The following is a 26,366-nucleotide window of genomic DNA, read 5'->3' as shown; positions in this document are numbered from 1 at the left end:
GACTGCTTCCGTCTTCCCTCATCTCGCTTTCTGATTGGATATGTTTTCGTTTCACGTGATAATCTCAATAGCGTGCTCGCGTTTGTGCGTTTCCCCACACACATCAGGATTTCTGATCGTAAATATTAAACATGTTGAATTTTTACAATTTGCGATCGGCGCGGCTCAGACGTTCTTCCGAGCAGGTTCGGACACTCTTAACACACCTCACATCAAGGGACAATCTGATAAAATAATCTGTAGAACCATCGCCATACTCGGGACATAGCTAGGATTGTCGGGAGGAGGTAAATCGGCCCAAAATCAGCCCGATTATCTTTTGGTGTGTACCCAGCATTACTAGGTCCTCTTTCCGGCAACGATCTCAGAAGATTTACGGGATGTGTTTGTGTTCACACAAATGCTTGTCTGGCAATTTTACGGGTATTTTCTGGGACCATAGGTCTGTGTGAATGGGGTTTATGTCTGTGAATGCAGTATAGTCATACACTTTTCCTAAAGCTGCTGGAGTTTGTCAATAACAAAAAAAATACTGTTGAACTAAATGAGATATTTAGGTATATGTAACAACTTGCTTTAGCTTTGTTTTCAGTCTCCAGTATGCTCACTTTTCATAATCAAATTATTTCTTAATTGTTAAAAGAATTATTGTTAAATATCTCATTTCATTCAAACATTCTTCATTTTAAAAGGTAAATATGTTTTGAATGGTGTTTTGTATTGACATTGAGATTTTTCTGAGTAACAGAGATTATCACGTCAGTTTTTACTCTCGTAAACATTTAAAGAAAACATGCGTCTGAATTCTCTAAACTGATCTCAAGATGGTGCTATAGCTCCATAAAGGAAGCATCTGAAATGTGATACAGGCAAGTGTAAAGGAATGAATATGGTGTTTTATCCCAGAAAACCAAAATAATCATATATATAAGATTTAGGACAGTGTATGAAAGATATGAAACGCAATGAAGAAACGTACTGCTTTTGAAGAAAGAAACGGTAGGACTAAAACAAAAGAGTAATTCCCATGGCACATGTTGTTACCACAGCAACAGGGTTGTCATGAGGCGAAACGTGCTCAAGCTCGGCGTGGGTGAAGAACCCAGTCAGTATTAGATGAGGATGTGACTGTAGAAACCCAGATGAGCAAAGACAAAGCATCCCTGTACGAGTGACCACAGTGTTAATGAGATTATTTCAACACTGTATTTCAATACAGTATTGGACTGTCTTAGTTTATTTGAAAAAAATTGTATTATAATCATTTTGGTCAATTACAAAAGCATGATCGTAATGAGACTTTAACCCTGTTTGTTTGAATCTAGATGATGCAGATAGATGGGATTTGTTATAAAACCTGTGTATTGTCATCATAGCCACACTGTAAAAAATGATGTCAAATCGTCATATATTTTTAACAAGTAAGTAAAACAATTTCAACTTATCACAAGTTAACAAAACTTACAACAAAAAACTTAAAATAGTAGGTTGAATTGACATCATTTTCTCACTCTCATGTTGTTACAAACCCATATAAATTTCTTTGTTCTAATGAACACGAAGGAAGATATTTTGAGGAATGTTTGTACCGTTCATGATCCCCATTCACTTTCATAGTATGGATAACATTTTCAATGTTTGGATACAAACATTCCTCAAATTATCTTCATTGATCTTTATGATCAGATGATTTTTTTGCAAAGCAAGCAGCTGTGGTTCATAGTAAGGACTGGGTGTGTGTTTGACGTTGTGTTGCACTGCACAGACCGCACAGCGTATGACATCAGTACCATGATCCAAAAGGAAATGGAGAAGTCCGCTTCCAAAGCGCACCCATGACACCCTGGCCCAGTCCACACCTCACATATTTCATACAACATAAATATATTATACAATATGCATCTATTTGCACAACATGCAATACTTAATGTGCACATATTTCATTGCTAAAATGTTATTTTGGGAATTTGGTATAATACAATGTATTCGCGTGGTTTAAGGTTCAAAACACATTATTTTCCACATACCGTACATTTGTGTTGCTCCAGATATACTGTCTTTCTGAAACACACTGATTTTATACAAAACTCATCAATCTGAAAAGCGCTGTGTCCCTGCTTGGCCAGCTAATTTGTACGTTGTGATTGGCCTGAATACCTCTGACGTCAGCGGAAATGTTACCGTGTTTGAAAGATTCGCTCACAATGCAATGCTAACAGGAGTTAAGCGGGAGCAATTATGATAATGTCGGTCTTGTCCACGTCAACAGGCCCAGGAAGTAAACTGTTGCCTACAATACGTGTGTTTGTTGTAGTCCAAGAAAAGAGATTTAATTTGGAGATGATAACTGGCGTCATCGTTTACTTTAGGGTTTGTACCTTTTGTATATTGTTAACATGTACTAATACACACTTACACACCAAAGGAAATGTAAAATCGTGGATCGTACCATAGGAGCTGAGTTATGTACTGGACAGAAAGTTTAACTCCCGTTGTGGATGCACACCATCATAACAACACGTTTTAAAACATGTCCAGTCGAAGCACAAGGATTCTTAGCATTAATAAGCAGCTTTAAGGCTTTTGCTATCATTTTAGGGATTAGCTGTGTTGTGCTCTCACCTCTTCTCATTTAAGATGTGATGCTCGTGATATCTCTTGACATTTAATGTTTAAAAATGAGATGATGACAAATTGAACTTGTGACAGCGCTATACATTTTTCACTTTCAAAGTGAAGCCAAAAATCACTGGGTCATTTTAAAACCATAGTGTAATTACGGAGCAATCTGAGGGGGCGGTTCGAATCGCGATCTTCGTCAAACGGATCACGTTTCTGGGTAAGGAATTAAATTAATGCTGCTGTTGGATTGGTCCGGTGCTGCTTCGAGTGCAAGTGTGCGTGCGGCTATTACGTTATTGCTTGTGGCACTGGCAACCAAAAGACCATGTCAGAATGTCGTGAGACTGACTGTCCGGTTACCGGTCCGGGGTGTGTTTCCCGAAAGCATCGTTAGCCCAACTGTCGTAAGTTTCGTCGTTACTGACAAAGTTCAACGATTTGGTGTTTCCCAAAACCATAGTTCAAACGAACATTTGCAAACTGCATCGCAAACTTGTGTGGTTTTAACGACAGCTCTTCACCTGTGTTTAGAAGCATAGTTCCTTGTTATTATCATATGTAGACTTATGTCGATCATGCTTTTGAACAAAATAAGCAAAAAAATATGTAGTACATTCTATATCCATCATTCTAAATATATTAAAAATTTATTTTACGTCTTTAAGTTTGTAAACAGAATTAAAGCGCTGCATTTGAAAACTGCGCTTGTGCACAGTCATAAGAGCTTTAAGACCCTGGGGAATCCCTTGGAGGAGTGACGTAAGAGGGAACTTGTGCATGAATATCTTGAAAATAAACAACATATAACGTAATCACGATAACAAAATCAGTCTTCCAATGCAATATATGTTATTTACAGCAATAATCTGACATTATATCGATTTGCACAGATTATTTAGTACTTGACCTCCCATGTGACATCATCAACTCTGTTGTTAAACCAACATGCTTCAAACAGCGAATGTGCAACAAAGTTACTATGCTTTCGGGACAAGGTAGTTTGTTTCTCCAATTATGCATCATACTATGTTGGTTCAGCAGCGAGTTACGTTGTTGTTCGGGAAACACACCCCCGGCCGATCATGCTTAAAATTGGCAAATTTTTGTCTGTCTGTCTGGTTGATCGGTGCATCTCTTAAAATAAATGTATATTTGTATGAAATTTTTCTCGCGTTATATATTGTCAGGGAGCATACTGCAGTGCATTCTGGGATTATATATACACTTGTATACACATTACCGTTTTTGGACATTTTTGAGTTTTGGTGTTTTGTGTTAAAATGGTTGTGTTAAAAACAACGCAATCTGTGTTATTTTAGGGACAACACACTAAATGCGATTACACACACATCTCATTATTGGAACAACTTATCTGTGCTACTTTTAAAACAGCTTTTATTTACAGTATATTATCACAAAATCAACAAAAATGACAGATTTGCTTTGTCCGAATCACCTACTTCCATACTATATAGTAGGCAAAAGTGTTTATTCAATAGACACTTTACTATCCCGTGAGCCCCCGGGAGAGGAGTTTTCCAACGAAGAAGAAGAAGGAGAGGCGTTGTTTTATTCACAAATGTCCGAAAACGATAACCTGGCTCTGTTCGAATGCAAATACATATATTAACCAGCTGACCAAATTGCGCTTGTTTAACGTCATTCCAGTTAACAACTAACTTGTATTTATGATGACGTATCGGGTGTCACGTGATGTATCAACATGGAGCATGTAGTGTGGCCGAATTTACACATACTATCCATATTCATGCTATATAGTAATTGATCTAATACCTACTGTCACAGTGTGTGATTTCGGATGCAGGGTGAACACACCTTTTTTAGGGTGTATGCACTGGAGAATGCCTTAGGATTTTGTCAAAAAGGAATCAAATAATTTATTTAGCGCATACAGCGTAACATATAATGTATCTATTGGTTTTCTTAGCTACAGTGTTACTGTACCTAAGTGAACTGTTACATTAAAGCCCTTAACCTTTTGCTTGACAAGTAATGTTGTCTGTAACTCTTCCAGTGCCCACAGTTGACATTAAATTCAGTTTCTCAGTCTCTGTTAAGCTGATATTGTCTGTAGCATCATGTTGTGTTAAGAAAGCGACTGGCTGTTTCTGCACTCACTGCCCCTTTAAAGGCTCGTGCTGAGCCGCGGGCAAGCGAGTGGAATGGGGGCAGACTTTATGTGCTTCTGTCATGTTAACTTAACATCACGCGCCACCAACACAGGCAGGAGTTGCAGAGCGATACCTGCGTATAAGAGAAGCACAGTGTCAGTCCTACACAAACTGTTTCTGCACACGCACAGACAGACAAATGCATATGCAAGCTGGATAGCTTTTCATTACAAAAATTCATGCATGCATTCAATTCTCTTTTAAACACACTGTGAAATGAGAGAAAGAAGTAGACTGTCCTCAGGAGAACTGCTTAAATATTTAACTGTGGTCGGCCTAATAGCTTTTTGATCAGATGAGCATTGAGTTTGGTGTTATGCACATTAAACAAATAAAATGTACACAAAACTAATGAATGTAAATACACAATAATAACTAATACAATATAAACATATAGAAAATGTGCATCTGTTGAAAAAGCTGTGAGTAGGACATTTTGTCATCTCTAAATATCTGCTTATAGATGCAGGGTTCCCACGGGTCCTTGAAATCATTGAAAGTTTGTGATTCTGGGGGGGGGGGGGGTTAAGGCCCTGGGAAGTTTTTGAAAATATACATACATAGATACAGGACATTGAACGTGCTTGAATCTTTTTTTATGCAAGAAGTTTTCTGGAAAAAATCCATATTATTCCCTGTGTAGTGTAGAATAATATCATATAAAATCTAGACTTTTTAAGCACACATGCTAAACTGTTCGCTTTTAAATGTTTTTATTTTCTGTAAGCGAATGTTGATTCATACCAAAATGCTTTTTTGCATAGTTGTGTTTGACACATGAAAACGTCTCTGGTTATGTATGTAACTGTTGTTCCCTGAGAAGGGAACGAGACGCTGCGTCTCCCTTGCCATACTTCCTGCATCCTTGTAACGCCGTTTTTGGCAATATTTCATATAGCGATATACTTCCTGGCTCGTGCTTCACCCTGTCTTTGTCGTTAAGCCTCACCATTGGTTGAATTTGATATACACATTCAGACGCACTTACCCCTGGAGGCGTCCCCAAAGTGTCACCGCAGTGACGCAGTGCGAGTTCCCTCGAAAGGGAACTGTAACAATGTATCTTAAAAGGTAACACAATGTAACATTACTCTCACTTGAAATGTGTCCCCACATTTAGTCAATGATTTTGAGGGTATTGGACCTGGAAAGTCCTTGAAAGGTCCTTGAATTTGATGTTAACTAAGGTGTAGGAACCCTTTAGATGAATCTGTCATCAAGAAGACTTTGCTTAGATTTCTCTGGTGTGTTTGAAGAGACTGCAGAGAGGGAATGTTTAGTATAATATATCTATACATTATGTTCTGACACACATTTAAGTGTTATGAATGTATATGCATGTTTGTGTACATTTGTAAACTCTAGCTGGGCCATCACATGACTCTTTTCTCAGGTTATACACACACAGTCAGGGCCGATCTTGTCATCCACGTCTCACTCACACTCCTCAGGGATCTCCTGCCTCTGAATGCATGGGCCTTCATGATTACAACATATACAGTTTACTCTATATGTAATGAAGCACACAAGTGATGTGACCTGTTTTGCAAAATACAGAAGTTTGTTGCGCAAAACTCCTATTGACCCATTAACATCCTAGGCTGCAGTTATACAGTTTTAAAGGGAATGTAGCACAAGTGTTTCTGGCCCACAGGTTTCTGTCGACCTTAACTCCTGTAACCGCGTGAGTCATTGTTATTCAGAACCTAACAAATCTAATCCATCCATAAACACACTGTACAGCACCATCTGTAAACACAACCCTTCAAAGTCTCACCAGTGCTTCCACAATGAGACCAGTGATTCATCTCTTGGCTGGCAGTCATGGAAAATCTGAGATAGCGATCAAAAGCAGTCAACTCTGCTTGCCTTAAATCATTAAAGTCACTTCATCATCTACAGTAAACTCATCACACACTGCATTTACTTGTTTGTGTTAATAGACGCACAAAGATGAGATCAATGAAATTAGCAACATACCAAAAGATTCTTCAGATAATTGGAAGTTGAAAAGATGTCGGGTCATTGATGAGAAACAAAATATATGATTTGTTTTATAATATCTATAATATATGTGTTTTGCATCAAAACAGCGTTTTGTAATGTATGACTATTTTTCACTTTAAATTAACACTGTGTTGTTTCACATGCTACTGGGTTAACATTCTTGTTTGTCCTTGAACAACATTCCTGCCAGCCAGTTAGCTTTTAGGTTTAGGTCAAGTGAGGATGTTAGGAATAGATTAGTGATCTGTACAGGGGTATAAATTGGGTTAGAACTTATTTCTTTGTGTATCAAAGAAATAGTATCAGTGAGATGGCAAGAGAGATGCTTTGCATGGGCAATGGGAGGAAGGATGTTGGGCAATGAATATGTAAAGCAACAGCAGGACAAAATGTTCATTTTCTTTAGATTAAATAGTAGAGTATTGTGCTAGATGATGTCATGGTTTCGATTCCCAAGGGACATATATTTTTATAAACCAAAAGGACCCTGAATGCTTTGTATGTCAGTTTAGAGGAATACAATTTTGTTAACTGCCTAAACGAAATAGCGTGTTCCTCTCATCTCCCTCTTTAATGAACTAATGAAGTGGCATAACCCATATGGTAAGCAGTTTACAAAATGTAGTAAAATGATAGGTCGGCTTTTTATCTTGCAGAGAAACTGTTTATGATGCTAAATTTTGCTAAACATGCAAAAAGTGTGTTATAACAATTCAGTTGATGACAATATGTGGTCTTTATAAATGGTTACTGAACAAATCACAAATTTGTTAATGGGTCTGTACAAATGCAATTTTAGGTGACTGGATTCAAAAGACTTAAAGGGGCCATGTCACAAGACTTTTTTAAGATGTCAAATAAATCTTTGGTGCCCTCAGAGCACATATGTGAAGTATTAGCTCAAAATACCATGTAAATAATTTATAATAGCATGTTAAAATTGACACTTTGTAGGTGTGTGCAAAAATGTGCCATTTTGGGTGTGTCCTTTCAAATGCAAATGAGCGGATGAAGTGCAAACATTGATCACAATGATGGTGGTTTGTTGCAATTAAAACTCAATTGTGCTGTGAATTATTTTCTTTTTCTTTTTTTCTCTGCACTAAATGACAGTGCTGTGGTTGGATAGTGCAGATTAAGGGGCAGTATTATTATAATAAGAGCTCCTTATGACATCACAAGGAGAGCCAAATTTTAACAACCTATTTTTTCATGTGCTTGTAGAGAATGGTTTACCAAAACTAAGTTACTGTGTTGATCTTTTTCACATTTTCTAGGTTGATAGAAGCACTGGGGACCCAATCATAGCACTTAAACATGGAAAAGGTCAGATTATCATGCCATGGCCCCTTTAAAAGAATAGTTCTCTATTACTTTTGTCATTAATTCACCCTAATGCCATCTCAAAATATATGAGTTTTCTTTTTATCACTTCATTGGCACATGCTGGACAGAAAAAACATTCATCATTAAAGTATTTCACATGGCTCGAGTGGGTTAATAAATCCCTATAGCACAAGAAATAACTTCTGTAAAAAACTGCAGAAAAAATCAATTGAAAAGAGCAAATAAAATAATTAAAAGATAAGAAAATAAATACAGTAAATAAACTCCACTTCACATCATGGCTGCATTATAACCTTGGGTGTGCATTATTTTCAAAATACTATTTCAAATGATGTAAATTTTTCCTTACATAACTTACAATGTTTTATGTTTCATAATATGAATGCAAAATTTGAGTGACTAGAAAGTTTTAAAGAATAATTTTCCTATTTTTCAAGCTTTGTGTGATTTTACTTCGTACCAGATGCTTAATGAATCATATTATGAGCTGACAACCCTTTTACATGAAATCTCAAGCAACAAGCTGTTCGCTGAGTCTAACTTTCCTACTTTGAAGACATATGGTTCTGATGTAAATGATAAATGATATTGAAATCTATATCTACACTGCAGTATGTAATGTTCATCCGTCCACTGAGAGAGCTATTTTTCACCTGGAATCTTTGCCGGTGGAAAACATGTAAATATCCCGCTGCGTGGAACCATTAGACAAGCTGCTGTGGAAACCAATTAGAGGAGCTGTTCTCTCGACGTGGTGGATACAGAATCCCTGCATGGTTGTCATAGCAACCGGCTTGTCTGGATGACTTCAACCGAGTGTAAAATGCAAATGCTATTCCCAAAAGCAGTCTGTCTGATTGAATGCTCCTCTTTCTGCTGAATTGGTACAGTTCAGTTTGAGATTATTTTTATTGTGTTCATTAAATGTGGGAGAAACGGCTCTCAATTAAGGGCAAAACTATTAGAAACAAAACTATTCGCAAATGATTAGCATCATGTCAAAGGTTACTAAATTCTGCGTTTCTAGAATATCAAAAAAAAGAAACTTTAAAAAGATACTACAATCAAAAATGAAAATTCTGTCATCATTTACTCGCCCTCAATTGTTCCAAACCTATATAAATGTATTTGTTTTGCTGAACACAAGTGAAAATATGTAGAAACATTTTGTAATAAACAGATCTGGGGCACCATATTAGTATTTTTCCTACAATGGAAGTCAGTGGTGCCCCTGATCTGTTTTGTTACAAATATTTTCCTAAATTTCTTTATTTGTGTTCATCAGAGCAATTCAATTATGAAGGTATATCCTTAAAGTCTTAAGATAATAATACCTGCCAGAGATGTTTTTATTAGTTAGGTATTGTCTGAGTAAAGTGATAAGGGATTGAAATCAGCTGGATTTTAGTATATATAGAAAATAAAGTCGTTCATACTGATGATTACTATATTACAGTATATTGACCCACATGTCTTGTATTTATTACTGTAAATAAGCACCATGGATAAGTATTTCTCAGTGCACTAAAGGAGTTTCAGGACAGAAATGAACCTGAAATTTTCATCTTGCTGTGTCATTATCATCCCACTCATTGATAGTTTCATTAATTCAAGCTTTGGCCATTCTGTGTGACGGTCTTAATTGTGTACTTATCTGCTCAAGCGCGTGTTTTCCTCTTTAAAATCTCTTGTGTGTAATAAACACAGCCTACCCAAAATAGCTTCACTTGCTCTTTAGAGAGGAAACCGGCTCCACTATGAGATGCTAAAGTCACCATGACAACACCAGAAACTTAGTGGCACTGTATTGCTTCACATAAGAGTTAATGTCAGGTCCTGAAATACATTTTCATCTAATTAATTCATCTGTTACTTTACAGTTTACGTTTCTTTACATGTCTCTTTATGTGATAAATCTGATGTGTTAAGAGAATCTAATTGTATTTCATTTGAAATGTTAGGAGCCAAAAAAGTGACGAACAAGGCTACACTTTGGTACGTGCCCCTCTCTCTACAAAATGTGGACAAAACCATTGAAGTTCCTCCGATTGAGGTAAGACTTTATATCAATACTGATTACCTAGGAAACCAAAACATTTGTTATTTCCGACAAGGCATTTATTCAAGAGATCAGTTTAGCAACTAGTCAGACCAATAAAAAAGAACGAAGCCGGAAATAAAGTTCGGATCCAGATGTGTATCACGTCAGCGCACGTGCGTCTGATGAAACCGTCTATAGATAATTTATAATCTATAGATATGTCCCCTTTAAACATTGAATTTTAACCAGTGGCAGTTCAGTTCAGTTAACCATGGTTTACTACTGTGGGTTAGATATAATTAAAAGATTTAAATGAAAGCTACAACCTATTAAGTAATATTTAAAAGACTTTGGGTAGAGAGTAACTCCAGGCTAATACTCTAAAATGTGTTTGTGAAAATTAATTTGTAAAGTAACATCATACTGTTTGTAAATAGATCAGCATGCGTACTGCATCTCAGGTCATTGAATGATCAACACTACAGCAAAGGGTGACTGATATCTGATATCATGCATTAGATTTTTGGTTAACATCCTGGGGTGCATTTCCCCAAAAGCATCCCAACTACTGTCGTAAGTTTTGTTGTTACTGACAAAGTTTAATGATTTAGTGTTTCCCGAAACCATAGTTCAAACGAACATTCGCAAGCTGCATCAGCTCTTCACCTGTGGTTAGAAGCATAGTTCCTTGTTATTATCATATGTAGAAGTTGATCATGCTTTTGAACAAAATAAGCAAAAAACATGTTGTACATGCTATATCCATAATTTTAAATATATGAAGAGTTTCGTTGCAAAACGAGATAAATCCATTTTTTTACATTTTTGTCAAAACATGTTTATTATTATGTTTTGTACCACGGGTCTGTCGAATGCTGCATTCTGATTGGCTGAGAAATGTTCTATGGGTGTTGATTATTTTTCTGTAAACCGCACACCTAACTTTTCAAATGTCTTAAAAATAGGCACCAGAGCAATGTTTGTGGTAACCGTGGTATAAGAGGAATAATTGACTCCGGTCCTTTGAATTATTTGAAAATAATGCACACCGCGAAGCGTCGTGCCGCATTACCACCTTGGTGTGCATTATTTTCTTATAATTCAATGGCCCGTCGTCAATTATTCCTTACATCATGTTATTATTTTGTTTTATGGTGCTACTTAGCTGTATTTTTTTAAGTTATAAAGGTTTAAATCAAAACAAACCAACTGCAGTTCCATTGGAATTAATTGGAATGCACAACAAAAAAACGAGATTTCTGAACAATTAAAAAAACGGTGTTTATCTCGTTTTGCAACGAAACTCTTCATATACAAATGTAATTTTATGTCTTTAAGTTTGTAAACAGAATTAAAGAGCTGCATTTGAAAACTGTGCATGTGCGCAGTCCTACGAGCTTTAAGACCCTGGGGAATCCCTGGGAGGAGTGACGTAAGAGGGAACTTGGGCATGCATTAAATATCTTTTAAAAAAACAGATAACTAAATCACGATAACAAAATCGGTCCGGTGCAATATACGTTATTTACAGCAGTAATCTGATTTTTTTATCGATTTGCACAGATTAATTAGTACTTCACCTCCCACGTGACATCATCAACTATGTTGTTAGACCAACATGGTTCAAACGACAAATGTGCGACAAAGTTACTATGTTTTTGGGAAACAGTCGTGACAAGCTAGTAAGTTTCTCCAACTATGCATCGTACTATGTTGGTTCAGCAGCGAGTTACGTCGTTGTTTGGGAAACACACCCTTGGTGGACACAAGTGTCATTGAATAATGATGATATTTTACTCTAGCTCAACTGGTAGAGCATTATGTTAGGAGCACAATGGTCATAGGTTCGATCCCATACTGATAAAATAAATGTATCGATTAAATTCCCTGTAAGTCTTTTAGGCTAAAAGTCTCTGCCAAATACATAAATGCAATTAAAATTTGAAATGTATGGATGCACTCTGCAGTTGTGAATATAATACACAAAGTGTTATGCTGAATGATGTACAACTACAGTCATGTGTTTGCACAGTACTCCAGACCAGAGCAGGAGGATTTAGGTAAAAAGAGATATGAAGCTCAGAAATTGGAGCGACTGGAGACAAAAGAGAGGAACGGTGATGTCATCACACATGTGTCTCTGTCAGGTAACTACAAACATTTCACAGCTTTTCTACAGAAATTTCCTTGAACACCTTTTTGGTTATACATGCAGTGTGTAGCAAATATAGCGTGATGGTTAATTATTATTTTACGTATTTACTATGGTATTGGTTATTGATGGTGCCTGTCAAAAAATGTATTTAATTATTACTATGGCATTACAGTATTTCTATGGATGTTTCTGTTAGCGTTGTTCTGCCTGGTGGAGTTTCATCTGTATAAGTTACTTTATCAAGTATCACTCTGATTTTATTTGATGTTATTTTGTTTCAATGCTGCACAGAGAGACACACAAAAGGTATTGTATGTCTTTCAATGAATGTAAAATAACGAAACGTAAAGATGACATTTTTCATAGTTTACATAATGAGTTTTTACATGTTGCACAGCTCTTTTTTTTACAATCATAAAAGATCATCAGTTGTTTTTCTCTTTGCCCTAATCTGTGTGTGTGTGTGTGTGTGTGTTGTGTTTGTTTGTGTGTGTGTTTAGAGCCCTACACTGTTGCATTCAGTCAGTCGAGTCTGATTCATCTGATCGGCCCATCAGATTGCACCCTGCTTGGCTTCGTACACGGAGGTATGTTTTTAAAGAGCTCTTTAAAGGTCCTGTTCTTTCTGTGTTTTTGAAGCTTTGATTGTGTTTACAGTGCGCAATATAACATATGTGTTCATGTTTTACGTGTGAAAAATGCGGTATTTTTCACACAATTTACTTATTTGTATACCTCTGTTTTCACTGTCCTCAAAACAGACTGATGTCTTCTTTGTTCTATGAAGTCCCTCCTTCAGAAATACGTAACGATTTCTGATTGTGTAGTTTGTTTAGTGCGTAGTATGGTGATTCGACAGCAGTTTAGCCGTTTGAGTCGTAGCTGGGGACTGATGCATTCCTGTGGGCGGGGTTTAGTCAAAAACTGTTTTATTGACGTCATTCAACCGGGAAGTATAGGGCTGTAGTTCAAACCGGCCGTTCGCTGTAGGCCTTGAAAGGCGAACTCTGTTCAAGAAAATATACCGCCTGGCAGTAAACTTTGAGCTTTATCATTTTGCAGGTATTATTTATGCTCTAACAGCAACATTACACACTAACTCAAGTTTGAAAAATGGGATCAGGAACAACGTGACCTTTAACATATTGCACATAGCATATTGCCTATTGCTTTGATTACTTACATTTTGCTATTATTATCTAAAAAGAAGGGTTTCATTCAAACAGTTTTGACCAATTGTAGCTAAACGTTTTACACATCTATACATTTACACATTCAGACCTTCAACCGAACTTAGCTGTGTTTTCTCACAGTTGTTTTGCACACAATGTATTTGTTTAGACAGATGTGATGTGAAACTCACACCTGAACTTTTTAAGTGGATTATAAATCTGGAATGCTTATGTACATAAAATGTAAGTAAGAAGTTCGGACACAACAGCTTTGTTCATCGGCTGACAAACAAAAATTTATTTTTCACCAATATATTTGTTGGCCATTTTTTGTATATTTTGAAATATATTTAGAAAATATATATTGTAAAGCATTTATATTAACATCGCATTAGAAGAAAAACATTGTATGTTACAAACCTTTTGTTAAAAATTAGGTTTGAAAAGATTAAAATACATTTAAACTGTTTACCTGCAAAAAAATACCTGGGCAGTGTGAAAAGCTCTATCAATTACCAAATCCACATCCTGGATAATGTGTGTTTCTAGTTTACAATATTTTAGTAAATACTGTGCCTTTTTGGTTTAACCTTAAATATTTAATCTCCCATCTGCTTTCTGAATGTCACACCATCAAACTGTAACATTACGATTTCTCAGATGCTCTCTGTTCGAGCGGTACGCAGGTACCCGACCTTTCTTATCATCAGCATCTTCACACCCAAGACACACCACATTTTCTCTCAAACTGAAGTAGTTTCATATGAACAGAAACTGTGAATTTACCAGTATTTGATATTTTTTGAGTGACTGAGACATTTACAGCATATCTGTCAGCATTGGGATTAGAAAATAAGGGACATTTCCCAAACCCTTCATTAGTATGCACATACTGCAAAAAAATGACTTTCTTACTTAGTATTGTTGTCTTGTTTTCATTACAACTATCTAACAATTCTTAATCGAGATATATGTTCTTGATGAGCAAAATTATCTCAGAAAAAACATTATAGTTATAGTATAAAAAAATATCAAATTTAAGTAAATTTGTGCTTTTAAAAAAATGGCAATGGGTTAAGAAAAAAATTTGAAAAAAGGTTTACTTTTTTCTTAAACACTTAAAAAATAATGTAAAATTTTCCCCATTGACAGATTATTTAGCTTATTTTAGTGCAAATTCATTAAAATTTTGCTCATCAAGAAAATGCATTTTTAGATTCTTTTTATAGAATTTTTAGATATTTGTATTAAAACAAGACAAAAATACTAAGTATGAAAATCTTTTTTTGTTTGCAGTTTATATCTTGTATCACTGTTTGTATGGCTCTCTTGCTTCTGCAAAAGACTTTTTATACACACAGGTTGCAGATGTTGCATTCTTTAACATCTTCTGAGTTAAGCAGTAAAGCTCAAACAGCAAAGTTTCCCTACACGCAAAGTTACAAAAAATGCACACCCGGGAACACACATTAGCCAGCACATAAAAATGTGTGAGTTTGTGTACGCTAAGTTTCGGCTAAGCCCGATTTATAGTCGTGCGTCGTCCGTAGGTTATCTGTAGCCTGTGTGTAGCTCTGCGTAGCCTGACGTGCACCTCACAAAAATTTTAACAGCGCGTCAGTTCTACGTGGACCGCAAGCGCTGTGATTGGTCCACCAGAACCCGTCCCGGCAGGTAAAAAAACTGCGTCATAGGTATTTCCGTTTGCCACGCTGAAAACAAAGAATGGCCAAGTTGAAGAGTGATTTAACGCAAACTGCAACAAAAGTCGCTGTTTATTTACTTCCATCATTGCTGGTCTTCTCAAAATATACACAACAAGTTGCTGTTTCTTCTTCGTTTGTGGGTTAACTTGCCAAGCTTCTTCTTCTTTGACGGTCGTGCTGCTACTGTGGTTACACGCGTGGATACTGCCTACCAGCGGTCTGCGCGCCTGTTTGCACGCGGACGACAACGCAAAAGTATAAATGAAAACCGACACGGAACCTACGCCGTCGCGGCTACGCCGTAGGACCTACGTACAACTATAACTATAGTAAATGCGCGTGGTGGTTGTAGCTTTGCGCAGGGCTCGTCGTCCTCCACCCATCCTCGGGAAGCTTTTCTTCTTCTTGTTTTATTGGCGGGTGTCGTTTAAGTGATATGTTACAGATATACTGCCGCCAGCTTTACCGGAGGTGAATGTAGCAAACATCAAATACGGCTAGTGGAACTTTTTATACATAGACTAAAAATACGGGAGAAATACAGGAAATTATTTGTGTTGTGCTGTTGTAAAGAAGTGTGTGTGAGTAGTACCAAGCAGGAATGACTGGCCGTTGAGCAGGACTGATTCCTACTTTACTGTCTGGCTGCTTATTTTTTGTTCTTGTCAGAGTTTTAGCTTGGAAACATGATGAGGTCAGAATCGAGTGTGAGCATTTTGCACAAGTTTCGCATTGCCTGCATCAGTAGTATAGGCATCACTTCTCATTAATAGAGGACCGTTAGAAAGCGGGAATGGATCAGAGATGCTGAAGGTCGTGGTCTCATGGGAGTGAAGAGAACGTAAGATGAAGGCTGTAATGTTTTGTTCTGTAACCCCCTCTGCCCCATTCATTCTCACACAGTGAATGTCAGTTCACTGACCTGAAAGAGTTACATAAACACCAGAAGACCAGTCGCAGCCTGTGTAGTGCCTGAACAGGGCACCTCTGAGACCACAATTTGCAATCATATTAATCTTAAACTTAAATCAACATGTATTGATAAGAAACACCTGATAGTTCATGTTACAGTATACAGTATGTGCCTGCACTAACATGCTGTTAATGCACACTATTAAACACAAATGAAAGAGCAGAGAAAAAGAAGATGTGAGGGGCCAGAGAGGATGTACATCACATACATACTGTATGGTATAAAACTGTGTTCAAGATGAGGTTTGACTCGGTCATAAAAATAAACAATTTCATTTTAACAAGTCATTTCCTATTCTTAAGCCAAATGTCCAATCTTCTTTATTTAGTACAATGAAAGTGGTGATTCATACAGGTATTTAAATTGCATTCATAACTAAAGATATATTTTAGTAAAAACTTTTTTTTGCCTCTTATTTGTGACCCTGACTGTAAAAACTGACTGTAGATTTGCTGTTGTCTACATAAACTCATCCTACATAATGTAAAGATCATTCTGTCAAAATCAAATCTTGATTTTTTTTATATTGACTGAGTAAGATCATGTGAGGGAATGCAACGCAGACATTTTTGGACCTGACAGGAGGGATTCTAGTGGACCAATCACAGCGCTTGCCTAAATTTTTGGTAGAAATCAATGTGAAATCAAACTTTGATGCTCTTTATCTCAGAATTTGATTTTAAATCGTTAGCCTGGTTTTCACAGACAGGGTCACATTTCTGTATGCGGTCGACCAACACGACTTCCGGAGAACGAACTCGAAAACATGTTCGGGACGTGTCCGGCGGAACTGGCACGAATGGCCACCCTAGCAACAGGCTTTTAAAGGGGATGAGAGCTGAGACTCTCATTGGTTTATTGCACTTTACGCCCAAAATACTCCCATTAATCATTAAAAAAATAGGACCAACCCTTTTCGACCATGCGCTTGGCGCACAAACCATTTTTCCCGTTGTTAAATTAGCAAAAGTGGATTCGGACACGCCCATTTAGACCATGTGCTGTGCGCTTTAGACAATGCGCTTAGATCGTTTAAATAGGGCCCATAGACTTGGTGGGGTCGTGTTTTGAGATATCATAGAGACCTAATTACCTGACACTCACTAGAAATACCACAGCAACTGTGTAGATAGACCCAGGCAACTCCCACACACATTTTCCTTGAGAAACTATTAAACCTGTTTATTTTTTGTGGTTCATTTGCCGCACAAAGGGTTGAAGGGTCATAGCTATCAGTTCTCAGCTATAAGAACCAAAGAGATGCTTAGAGCTTTCAGTTTATTTATTGATCAACCATCACAGCTGCCTGTAGCCATGGTCAACCTTCTTCTTTCTTAGCCTTCATGAGAGAATTTCCATCCATCATCATGAATCCAGTAGGATTTGGTCTGACAGATGTCTGTGTTAGCGGCAAAGTCTGAATCTTTCATGGAGCACAGTTAGATTACTGAAATATTGTGCAGTGCTGTTATATTAGCGAAAATACTGCCACTAAGATCCTCAATCCCATTGTGATATCAGGCAGAACTACATTTATTCTAGATTTATTCAGGAACCTGATTTGTCTCAGTGTTTTTTTCTGAATCAAGCCAGACAATCGTTCATGATAAGAAAGGTCTCAGACTGAGGTGGACAAAGTGATTTTTGCCAGTTGTTTTTATGGGAACAGAAAATAATGGAATAAAGAGGAAGAACAGCATAGGAAAAGAAAGCCAGACTCCAACTTTTTGTGGTAAAAATTATCTGAAAGTCGCATTGGATGGAAGCATCTGCCAAATGCATAAATGTAAACTCACATTTCCCATTTGAGCACCAAGCACCAAAATAAGATTGTTGTACAGTGCAGTTTTCTTTGATAACAAACAATACTGGTAATGAACTTCATTACTAAGTTCATTACTATTCTGTGCAAGGCTTTGCTGTTCTTTATTGGGCTTTACTGTTCTTTACTAGGCGTCACTGTTCTTTACTGTTCATTACTATTCTGTGCAAGGCTTTGCTAATCTTTATTGGGCTTTGCTGTTCTTTACTAGGCTTTAATGTTCTTTACTGTACTTTACTATATTCTGTGCAAGGCTTTACTGTTCTTTATTGGGCTTTGCAGCTCTTTACTGTTCGTTACTGTCCTTTGCCAGGCTTTGCTGTTCTTTGCAAGGCTTTACTGTTCTTTACTGTTCCTTACTGTTCTTTACAGTTTTTTACTATTCTTTGAATTGCTATTCTTTGCAAGGCTTTACTGTTCTTTATTGGGCTTTGCTGTTCTTTACTAGGCTTTACTGTTCGTTACTATTCTTTGCAAGGCTTTGCTGTTCTTTATTGGGCTTTACTGTTCTTTACTATTCTGTGCAAGGCTTTACTGTTCTTTATTTGGCTTTGCAGCCCTTTACTGTTCGTTACTGTTCTTTGCAAAGCTTTACTGTTCTTTGCAAGGCTTTACTGTTCTTTATTGGGCTTTGCTGTTCTTTACTAGGCTTTACTGTTCTTTATTGTTCCTTACTGTTCTTTACTGTTTTTACTGTTTTTTACTATTTTTTACTATTCTTTGCTATTCTTTGCAAGGCTTTACTGTTCTTTATTGGGCTTTGCTGTTCTTTACTAGGCTTTACTGTTCTTTACTGTTCCTTAAGGTTCTTTTCTGTTTTTTACTGTTTTTACTATTCTTTACTATTCTTTGCAAGGCTTTACTGTTCTTTGCCAGGCTTTACTGTTGTTTATTGGGCTTTGCAGCTCTTTACTGTTCTTTACTGGGCTTTGCTGTTTTTTACTGGATTTTATTGGGCTTTGTGGCTCTTTACTGTTCTTTATTTGGCTTTGCTGTTTTTTTACTTGGCTTTACTGTTCTTGACTAGGCTTTGCTGTTCTTTACCAGGCTTTACTGTTCTTTACTGGGCTTTGCGGCTCTTTACTGTACTTTATTGGGCTTTACTATTCTTTACAAGGCTTTGCTGTTTTGTACGTACTCTTCTTTAATGGCCTTTATTTTTTAACAGGGCTTTACTGTTTTTTAGTGGTCTGCTGCTTACTTTAATTGTACTGTATATGAAATCTTCACAGAGTTTGTGTCTGTGTGTAAGCATGAGAGTTAAAACCATCATGGATAATGAATGGATCAATTACACCAAATTGTTATACTGCTAACAAGGAACACAATGAAATGCCTCTGGATCTATCAGCAGCAGACGTTCTTATCTTCTTGTGCAATTGTTTGTCCTGCTGTTTTCAGCTAATGATGTTCTTGAGGTTTGAATGATGACAGCTAAAATTGATCTAATTAATTTGCCCTTGCTAAATAAAGCAGATTGAGCCATACTGATGTAATTCTGTTCATGGTTTCTTGAATGGACAGAAAATGTGACTCCAGGGGTGGCAGTTCAATTTTTATGTAATATGATAAAGTGAGATAATAAATTGATAATAAATTGATTTAAAGTAGTTTGAGTCATAAAGTGAGTTGCGAAAAAGATGGGGGACAAAGGAGTGAAACCTATAGCAGCTACTGAGGCAGTAAATGTGATTGACAGTGCTTATTAACAGTGCCAATACCCAACCAGTAGACTTTTTTTAAATACAGGCTGCTAATTGTGAAAGTGACGTATTTGCCAATGTATGGTAACCCATACTTGGAATGTGACCTCTGGATTTAATCCATCCAGGGAGTAGGGAACACATGCATTACAAGTCGTGAACACACACGCACACACACACAAACCACTGGGCAGCTTCTGGAGCTCGGGGACCAATTCAGCCACTAGAACCGGCATCTTTCAGGTTACAAGCTCGACTCAGTTGTAGCCTAGTGGTTAGACCTAGTGGTCAGAGTGGTTACTACTAGTTATTTTACCTTGATTATAACGTGTTCTAACATAGTCAAGAACATAAAGTATCTTACAATATATGGACAAAAGTGTTGAGACAGACCTCTTAATTATTGAAGTGTTTAGAAAAAGCAGCATCAGGACAACGGAAAGTCACAGGCAGGGGTTACCGAGTTCTGAGACGCATGGTTTCTCTTGCCAAACAGCTGCCTACAAGCCTCACATCACCAAGTCCAATGCCAAGTGTTGGATGGAGTGGTGTAAAGCAGACTTCCACCAGACTGTGGAGCAGTGGAAACATGTTCTCTGGAGTGACAAATCACTTTTCTCTGTTTGGAAGTCAAATGGATGAGTATGGGTTTGACGAATGTCAGGGGAATGTTGCCTACGGAATGTATAGGACCAGGTTAAAAGTTTGTTTTTTAAAGGGAAAAGGGATAATGGTATGGGGCTGTTTTCAGGAATTAAGCTGTACTGTACTGTACTTACAGTAAAGACAAATCTTAATGTTTCAGCATACCAAGACATTTTGGACAATTATATGCCCCACAACTTTGTTTGAGGAAGCCCTTTTCTATTTAAACATGACTGAGTCTCAGTAAACAAGGCACGTCCCACTAAAACTCCATAACATTTACAGAACACGTCCTGTGTGAAAAAGAGGCAAAAACAAATGACGTTAGGGGCCGTAGTGAGTATGTGCATGTCATCGCAAAAAGAAGTTATGGTTCAACTGTTTCACACCAGGATTATTTAAACGCAGATCAGCATTCACAAAGAGAAATGTCTGCAAACTGAACTAAAGCAAAGATCAGGGAGCTCATCACTATTTGTCCTGAAAATTATGCTTAAAATTACTGGCAGTGTGAATGAACCAAAAATCAGACAATCAAATCCCGGATGCATTTTCCGTGTATTTTCCGCAATCTCTGTGTGAAAAGGGCTAAAGACTTGGATCAATTTGGTGTTAAAAAATTTGACTGACCTTCACAGAGCCTTTGCCTTAAACCTGTTGAATACCTTTGGGATGACCTGGAATAGAGATAGCAAGCCAGATCTTCTCGTCCAACATCGGGGACCATCTCTGTATTAGTGTTTATGTATGTAGAATCCAATGTCAATGTCCCTGTCGGTGCAATGGTCAGGTATACTAATACTTTTGTCCATATAGTGTCTAGACTGGTATTGCTAGAGAATTAAATTAATGTGTGATAAAATATTTACATATATCAGAGTTTTACAATGATTTTGAACCTGACAAAATTCAGAGTCTAACTTTTTGGAATTTTAAAGGTTTGTATATCTGCGGGTTTAGGCATGGTGTTCACAATAAAAACAGATTTTTTACTGTGATAGAGTGCAGAAGACAATAAAGTAGCACATTTCCCCCCAAGCTTACTTCACAGCTGTGTCTCTGTACAAGTGAGTTTGGCTTTCACAAACACTGCTTGTTTTCTGTGTCTGCCTTTTTCCACTGTGCATGATGAAAGCTGAGCAAAGCTACTGAATATTCTGAAGGGATTTTCTGAGGGATCAGAGGCAGACTGTGTCTAAAGGGGAATAAAGGGGTCCAAAGGTTTGTACTGGACCTCAGCAACCTCTGTTATGCTTACTCTGCACCTGTTGTTTGGAGAGGTTTAGGGGTAAGGTGAGAGTGTGTACATAAAACACATTATGTAAAGTTAGGCCAAAGTTTGCCCTCACATCGTTCCAAAGTCATATGACTGTCTTTCTTCTGTGACATAAAGATGAAGATATTCAACAGTTTATTAGCCAATTTTTTTTACACTACAACTATATGACCAGATTGAACATTCATCCAGTGGCAGCTGCTCAATAGGGGTGCTGGGGTGCTGCCTCCTTAAAGTTGGCCAAAGAAGAAAGCCACTTTAACATGTTACCAAAAAGTTAAATATATAGTGCAAATAAATACTAAATAAAATCATTTAGTTGTACTATTTCACTGTTAGTCATATTACTATTTATAATAAAAAATAAAAACTGTATTTCATTTGCCTGTGTATCATGTGTGTGTATGTAGGTCAGTTAATTTGTTAAAAGCATGTGACTTGAGGCTGAGCTCTTATTGGCTTGTTTCAGATCCGCTTGGGGCGCAGCACTGTGTGCCCCAAACCCTCCCACTTTTGTTGTTAGCAAATCAATATTGTTTTTTATGTTTTTGACCTCATGTGATAGGATCGTTCTCATAAACACGTTGCAGATTGTCATGTAACGGCCAGTTACAGTACTAATCAGTGGAAGCAAACAAAATATCTTGAGATAAATGAAAATCCTTTACAAAATCACCCTTTACAAGGCTTTCAGTTGAAGAATAAATAAGGGATTAAGGAGCTTGGACCAGATAGACCGGCAGGAGTCAAGTGATCGCAGTCGAGCTTACACTGTGTGCTTTTCCACCACATTTTATGGCAAACGTAGTTGGGTAGCTGGATGCGATTGTAAGTCATGCCTTTTATTGATTTCCCTGTTTTAAAGTCTGACTGCGTGATAGACCCATGAAATTTTGTGGTGCATTTGAGCTGGCTTTGGTGGACATGAAAGCGAGAAATAATACGGTATATTCTGTGGCTTGGTCGAATTTGTTGCTTCCCTTGTTGGGGTTTTAAAGAGCACCCAGAGAATGCCACTGTGTTTAAGGGAGCTTCGAGAAATGTGCAGAATGAGCTGTTGGACTGTATGTTGTCTGTTGTGAAGAAACATGTGCTTGTGCTTTGCTACTAAAGCAAAAAGACTTGCGTGTGTGTGTGTGTGTGTGTGTGTGTGTACCGTGTAATTATCACGTTGTGGGGACCTATTGTCCCCACAAAGATAGGAATACCAGTAAATTTGTGACCTTGTGGGGGCATTTTGTGGTCCCCATGGGGTAACAAGATTATAAATCAAACTGAATAATGTTTGTTTAAAATCTAAGGTTTATGTGATGGTTGGGGTTAGGGAATGGGGCGGGTAAGGGGAATAGAATATACAGTTTGTATGGTATAAAATGCATAACGTCTTTTTTTAACAAAAGCAGTGAATAAATGATGGCAGATATGTTATCTTTGGGGAACTGTACCTTTAAGGACAAATTCTTTTTACATCTGATAAAACCGTATTTTTGCTGAAGAACGCAGAAAAGGCTGTTCTTACTTCAATTGTGATTCATTTGGATTCTTGTGTGGGAGCTGAGAGAAGATTAAAAATTCAGAGCTCATATGACCCGGCTAAGTGACAGGTTGTCATGAATAGCAGTCTTGTGTAGGTGAGATCAAGTGTATCATTTTAGCTTTAGTACAGATCTGAATCTGTCATCTTACATTGTCAAAGCGCACAGTTCATACTGAGAAACAGTCTTCAACTTAATATAGTCAAGTCAATTTAGTTTCATGTCTGATTTAAATGTAGTGGTTTCAACTCTTGTTTGAAAACATGACAAATGGATTGTGTACTGTAAGCTTGATCCCAATGATATTTCATGATGAAAAGGACAGATGAAAGTGATGAAAAGACCAAAAAAAATTCAGTGCAAATTACAATACATTACAGAAGGATCTGAAGAACAAAATAACTGTGCCAAATCTTTCTTTATAAGGCTCTAGCTAACTTTATCTGATCTCAAACGCAACCTGATTCAGAAATGTGGTGTAATTCATCAGTATCATATGTTGATGGTAGAGATGCACTGATCGACCGACCAGAGACCGGAATTGGCCAAACTGACACATGATCGGCCTGACCTGTAACTGGTAAATGTGTTGCCATTCCGAGCTGGTCTTTTTGTTACCAGTTGTGCACACCCGCAGTGGAAGCAGCGACCCATTATCCAACAGCTGCATTAATTTAATTCCGTACCTGGAAACGTGATCCGTTTTACATAAAGATCGCGCCCCGAACCGCCTGTGCACCTATATTGACTCCTGCCCCGCATCCACAAATGACACATTGATATTATTCCACCAGTTCACACGCCTGTGTGTGGGATGCTGCCCAGGGGTACGCTTACCAAAAAACGACAAACTCGCTGATGAACCACCATCGTATGATGCTAAGTTGGAGAAACTAACTAGCTTGTCAAGACTGTTTTCTGAAAACATAGGCATTGCTTGGCAAATCATGGATCAAATGAGTATTTTATAAAAAATTATTCAACTTTTTGATTCAAATGACTCAATGATTCCCACCTTCTTCAAATATTTTGTTTGATTTATTCATTTTAAATACTCCTCATAACAGAAGCTAAGTGCACAGCAATTGCTGTTACATGATGTCTTGTAACTCTAAATCAAGTGAAGGACTCAACATTAGTTCATAAAAATGACCTCAGCATTGGACTTTTGGCTTTAAGGGCATTTGTTTAGGATCGCTGTTCACAAGGGAGATAAAAGAAGATCACAGCATAAAAAACAAAAGGGCCGGCAGCTGAATTTCAAGGGGCCAGTGTGGTGTGTCTTCTGAGAGACTGTGTGTTAATAGACAGTGTCTGTGTGTTTGAAGAGAAAGGCATCGATAAAACTAACAGATGGGTGCATGAATGCATCTGGATACCCTCCAGCGGAGCTGCAGTAGAAATGATTATAGAGCGCAGACAGGTTAGATTCATCACAGCTCGAGTGTGAGTCTGTTTATGGGCGTGTATTACTGGGAAACAACGGCTTTTTGCCAGTGTGCCACTGTTGTATCGGTAGTAAGACAGTGGGAGTTTTGTGTGAGTAAACCCAGCTGAGCCTTCACTAGGTACTACATTAATAAATATGTTAAAGGAATATTCCAGGTTCAAAACAAATATGGACAGGGTCTGAGTCAGACTGACGATTTCAACAGACAATGATTTTGACTCGTCCCTTGTGTGTAAAAATACAAATGCAAATAAATGTTTAAAATATGCACTGTAATATTTTTTGTTTACAAACTATAACCACATTAGAATGAGACTGATGTGATGAAATCACTTACCGTATTTTCCGGACTATAAGCCGCACCGGAGTATAAGCTGCATCATTCAAATGTGTTATTAAGACGAAAGTCACAGTGGATTATACGTCGCTTTTATTTAGATTTTTTTTCACAAAATCCAAGCCGATGAACAGACATTTAATCTGGAAAGGTAAGTTATTCAACTAAACAATAGCAGACAGAACAGCAGGTTGAATAGATGTCTGTATGTTAAAGTAATATTATCAGTTATTTTACCGATAAACAATAGCATACAGAACTTACCTGGAAGGTTGAATAGTCTAAAATAACCGAACAAGCCAACTAGCGTGAAGTTCACATACTCGTCATTCCACATTACTGAATCCATTAAATTACATAAATACAGAAGCAGCATATGGCGGACTCTCGCGGCTGTAGACGGTAATGTTGTCTCTTGATCATAAATGTCAAAATTAATTCATACTGACTTAGAAGGAGCACCTGACTATAAGACACAGCACAAGCCAAGGTATGACAAAAATCGCAGCTTATAGACCGAAAAATACAGTATTCAAAAGTAATCCTAAAAGTTACTTTTAAGAATACCAGGAATCTTCAGATAACACAAAATTTTTACAATCTTTAACTAAGTACTTTTAAGTGCTTTAACAAAGGCAAAGTTTCTGTGTGTCAATCCTTTTAATGTTGGTCAGAATGTTAGTCCAGGCTATTCTAGACAAGAAGATATTAGAGGATATAACACTGAACGATCACCAATATAAATGCCTATGAGCGTGTTTCATTATAAATTGCAAAATATTTCTTATAATGAATTGTCTCACGGTTTGAACGCAAAAAGCCAAGGTCTGGATCAGGCCCACGGTCCGCTTATTGATGACCACTTCCATTCACCTTATTTTCTAACGCGGAAGTGATGTGACGTATTTTCCTTCCTTGTCCGAGACGTCCGTTTCAATAACCAGCTGGTAAAAAACAGTGTAGTGGGAGCACGCATAAAACATGATTTAAACAATTATGGGAAATATTTACTACACCTGCCATGTATGAGGCAGTGTGAGGATGAAATTAAGAAGTGCCTGATATATCATATGAAGATATATTCAATCATTTCGTGTTGTTTCTCGGGGGAGACTTGTCTTCAATTTGCAAATATAAAAGCACAGAGACATACCAGTATCTTTACAATGGGAAAGTCAGTCTAGTGTTTTTACATGGAATAGACCAAGACTTTGTGTTTTTAACCTTTTCTCAGATGGTTAAAGATGTCACAACTGTCCCTCTGGTGTTTTTTTTTAATGGCAATTTTTAATGGACTTGTTTGAGTTTTTATGGCGACACATCAAGCTTCACCTGTCCGACAGTCAGCGGCATATCATTCAACACATCGTAAGTTATTTGAAC

The 26,366-nt window shown here is 37.3% G+C and overlaps 1 protein-coding gene across 5 annotated transcripts in view; it reads left to right on the top strand.

The window, feature by feature from the left end:
- acot7 (acyl-CoA thioesterase 7) overlaps nucleotides 1-26,366 on the top strand; it is a 79,810-nt gene that overhangs the window by 15,209 nt on the left and 38,235 nt on the right. For 3 of the 5 annotated variants that reach the window (XM_073867439.1, XM_073867436.1, XM_073867438.1), the window contains exons 4-7: nucleotides 10,130-10,221; nucleotides 12,242-12,356; nucleotides 12,656-12,670; nucleotides 12,865-12,951. In XM_073867439.1, the coding sequence (XP_073723540.1) occupies nucleotides 10,130-10,221; nucleotides 12,242-12,356; nucleotides 12,656-12,670; nucleotides 12,865-12,951 (309 nt within the window). The remainder of the gene's footprint in view (nucleotides 1-10,129; nucleotides 10,222-12,241; nucleotides 12,357-12,655; nucleotides 12,671-12,864; nucleotides 12,952-26,366) is intronic. The other 2 variants (XM_073867440.1, XM_073867437.1) reach the window with 1 other exon arrangement.

This window comes from Misgurnus anguillicaudatus, chromosome 5 (assembly GCF_027580225.2).
Source record: "Misgurnus anguillicaudatus chromosome 5, ASM2758022v2, whole genome shotgun sequence".
Lineage (NCBI taxonomy): Eukaryota > Metazoa > Chordata > Actinopteri > Cypriniformes > Cobitidae > Misgurnus > Misgurnus anguillicaudatus.
Note: the sequence above shows the minus strand (reverse complement) of the source record. Positions and strands in the feature narration are given on the sequence as shown.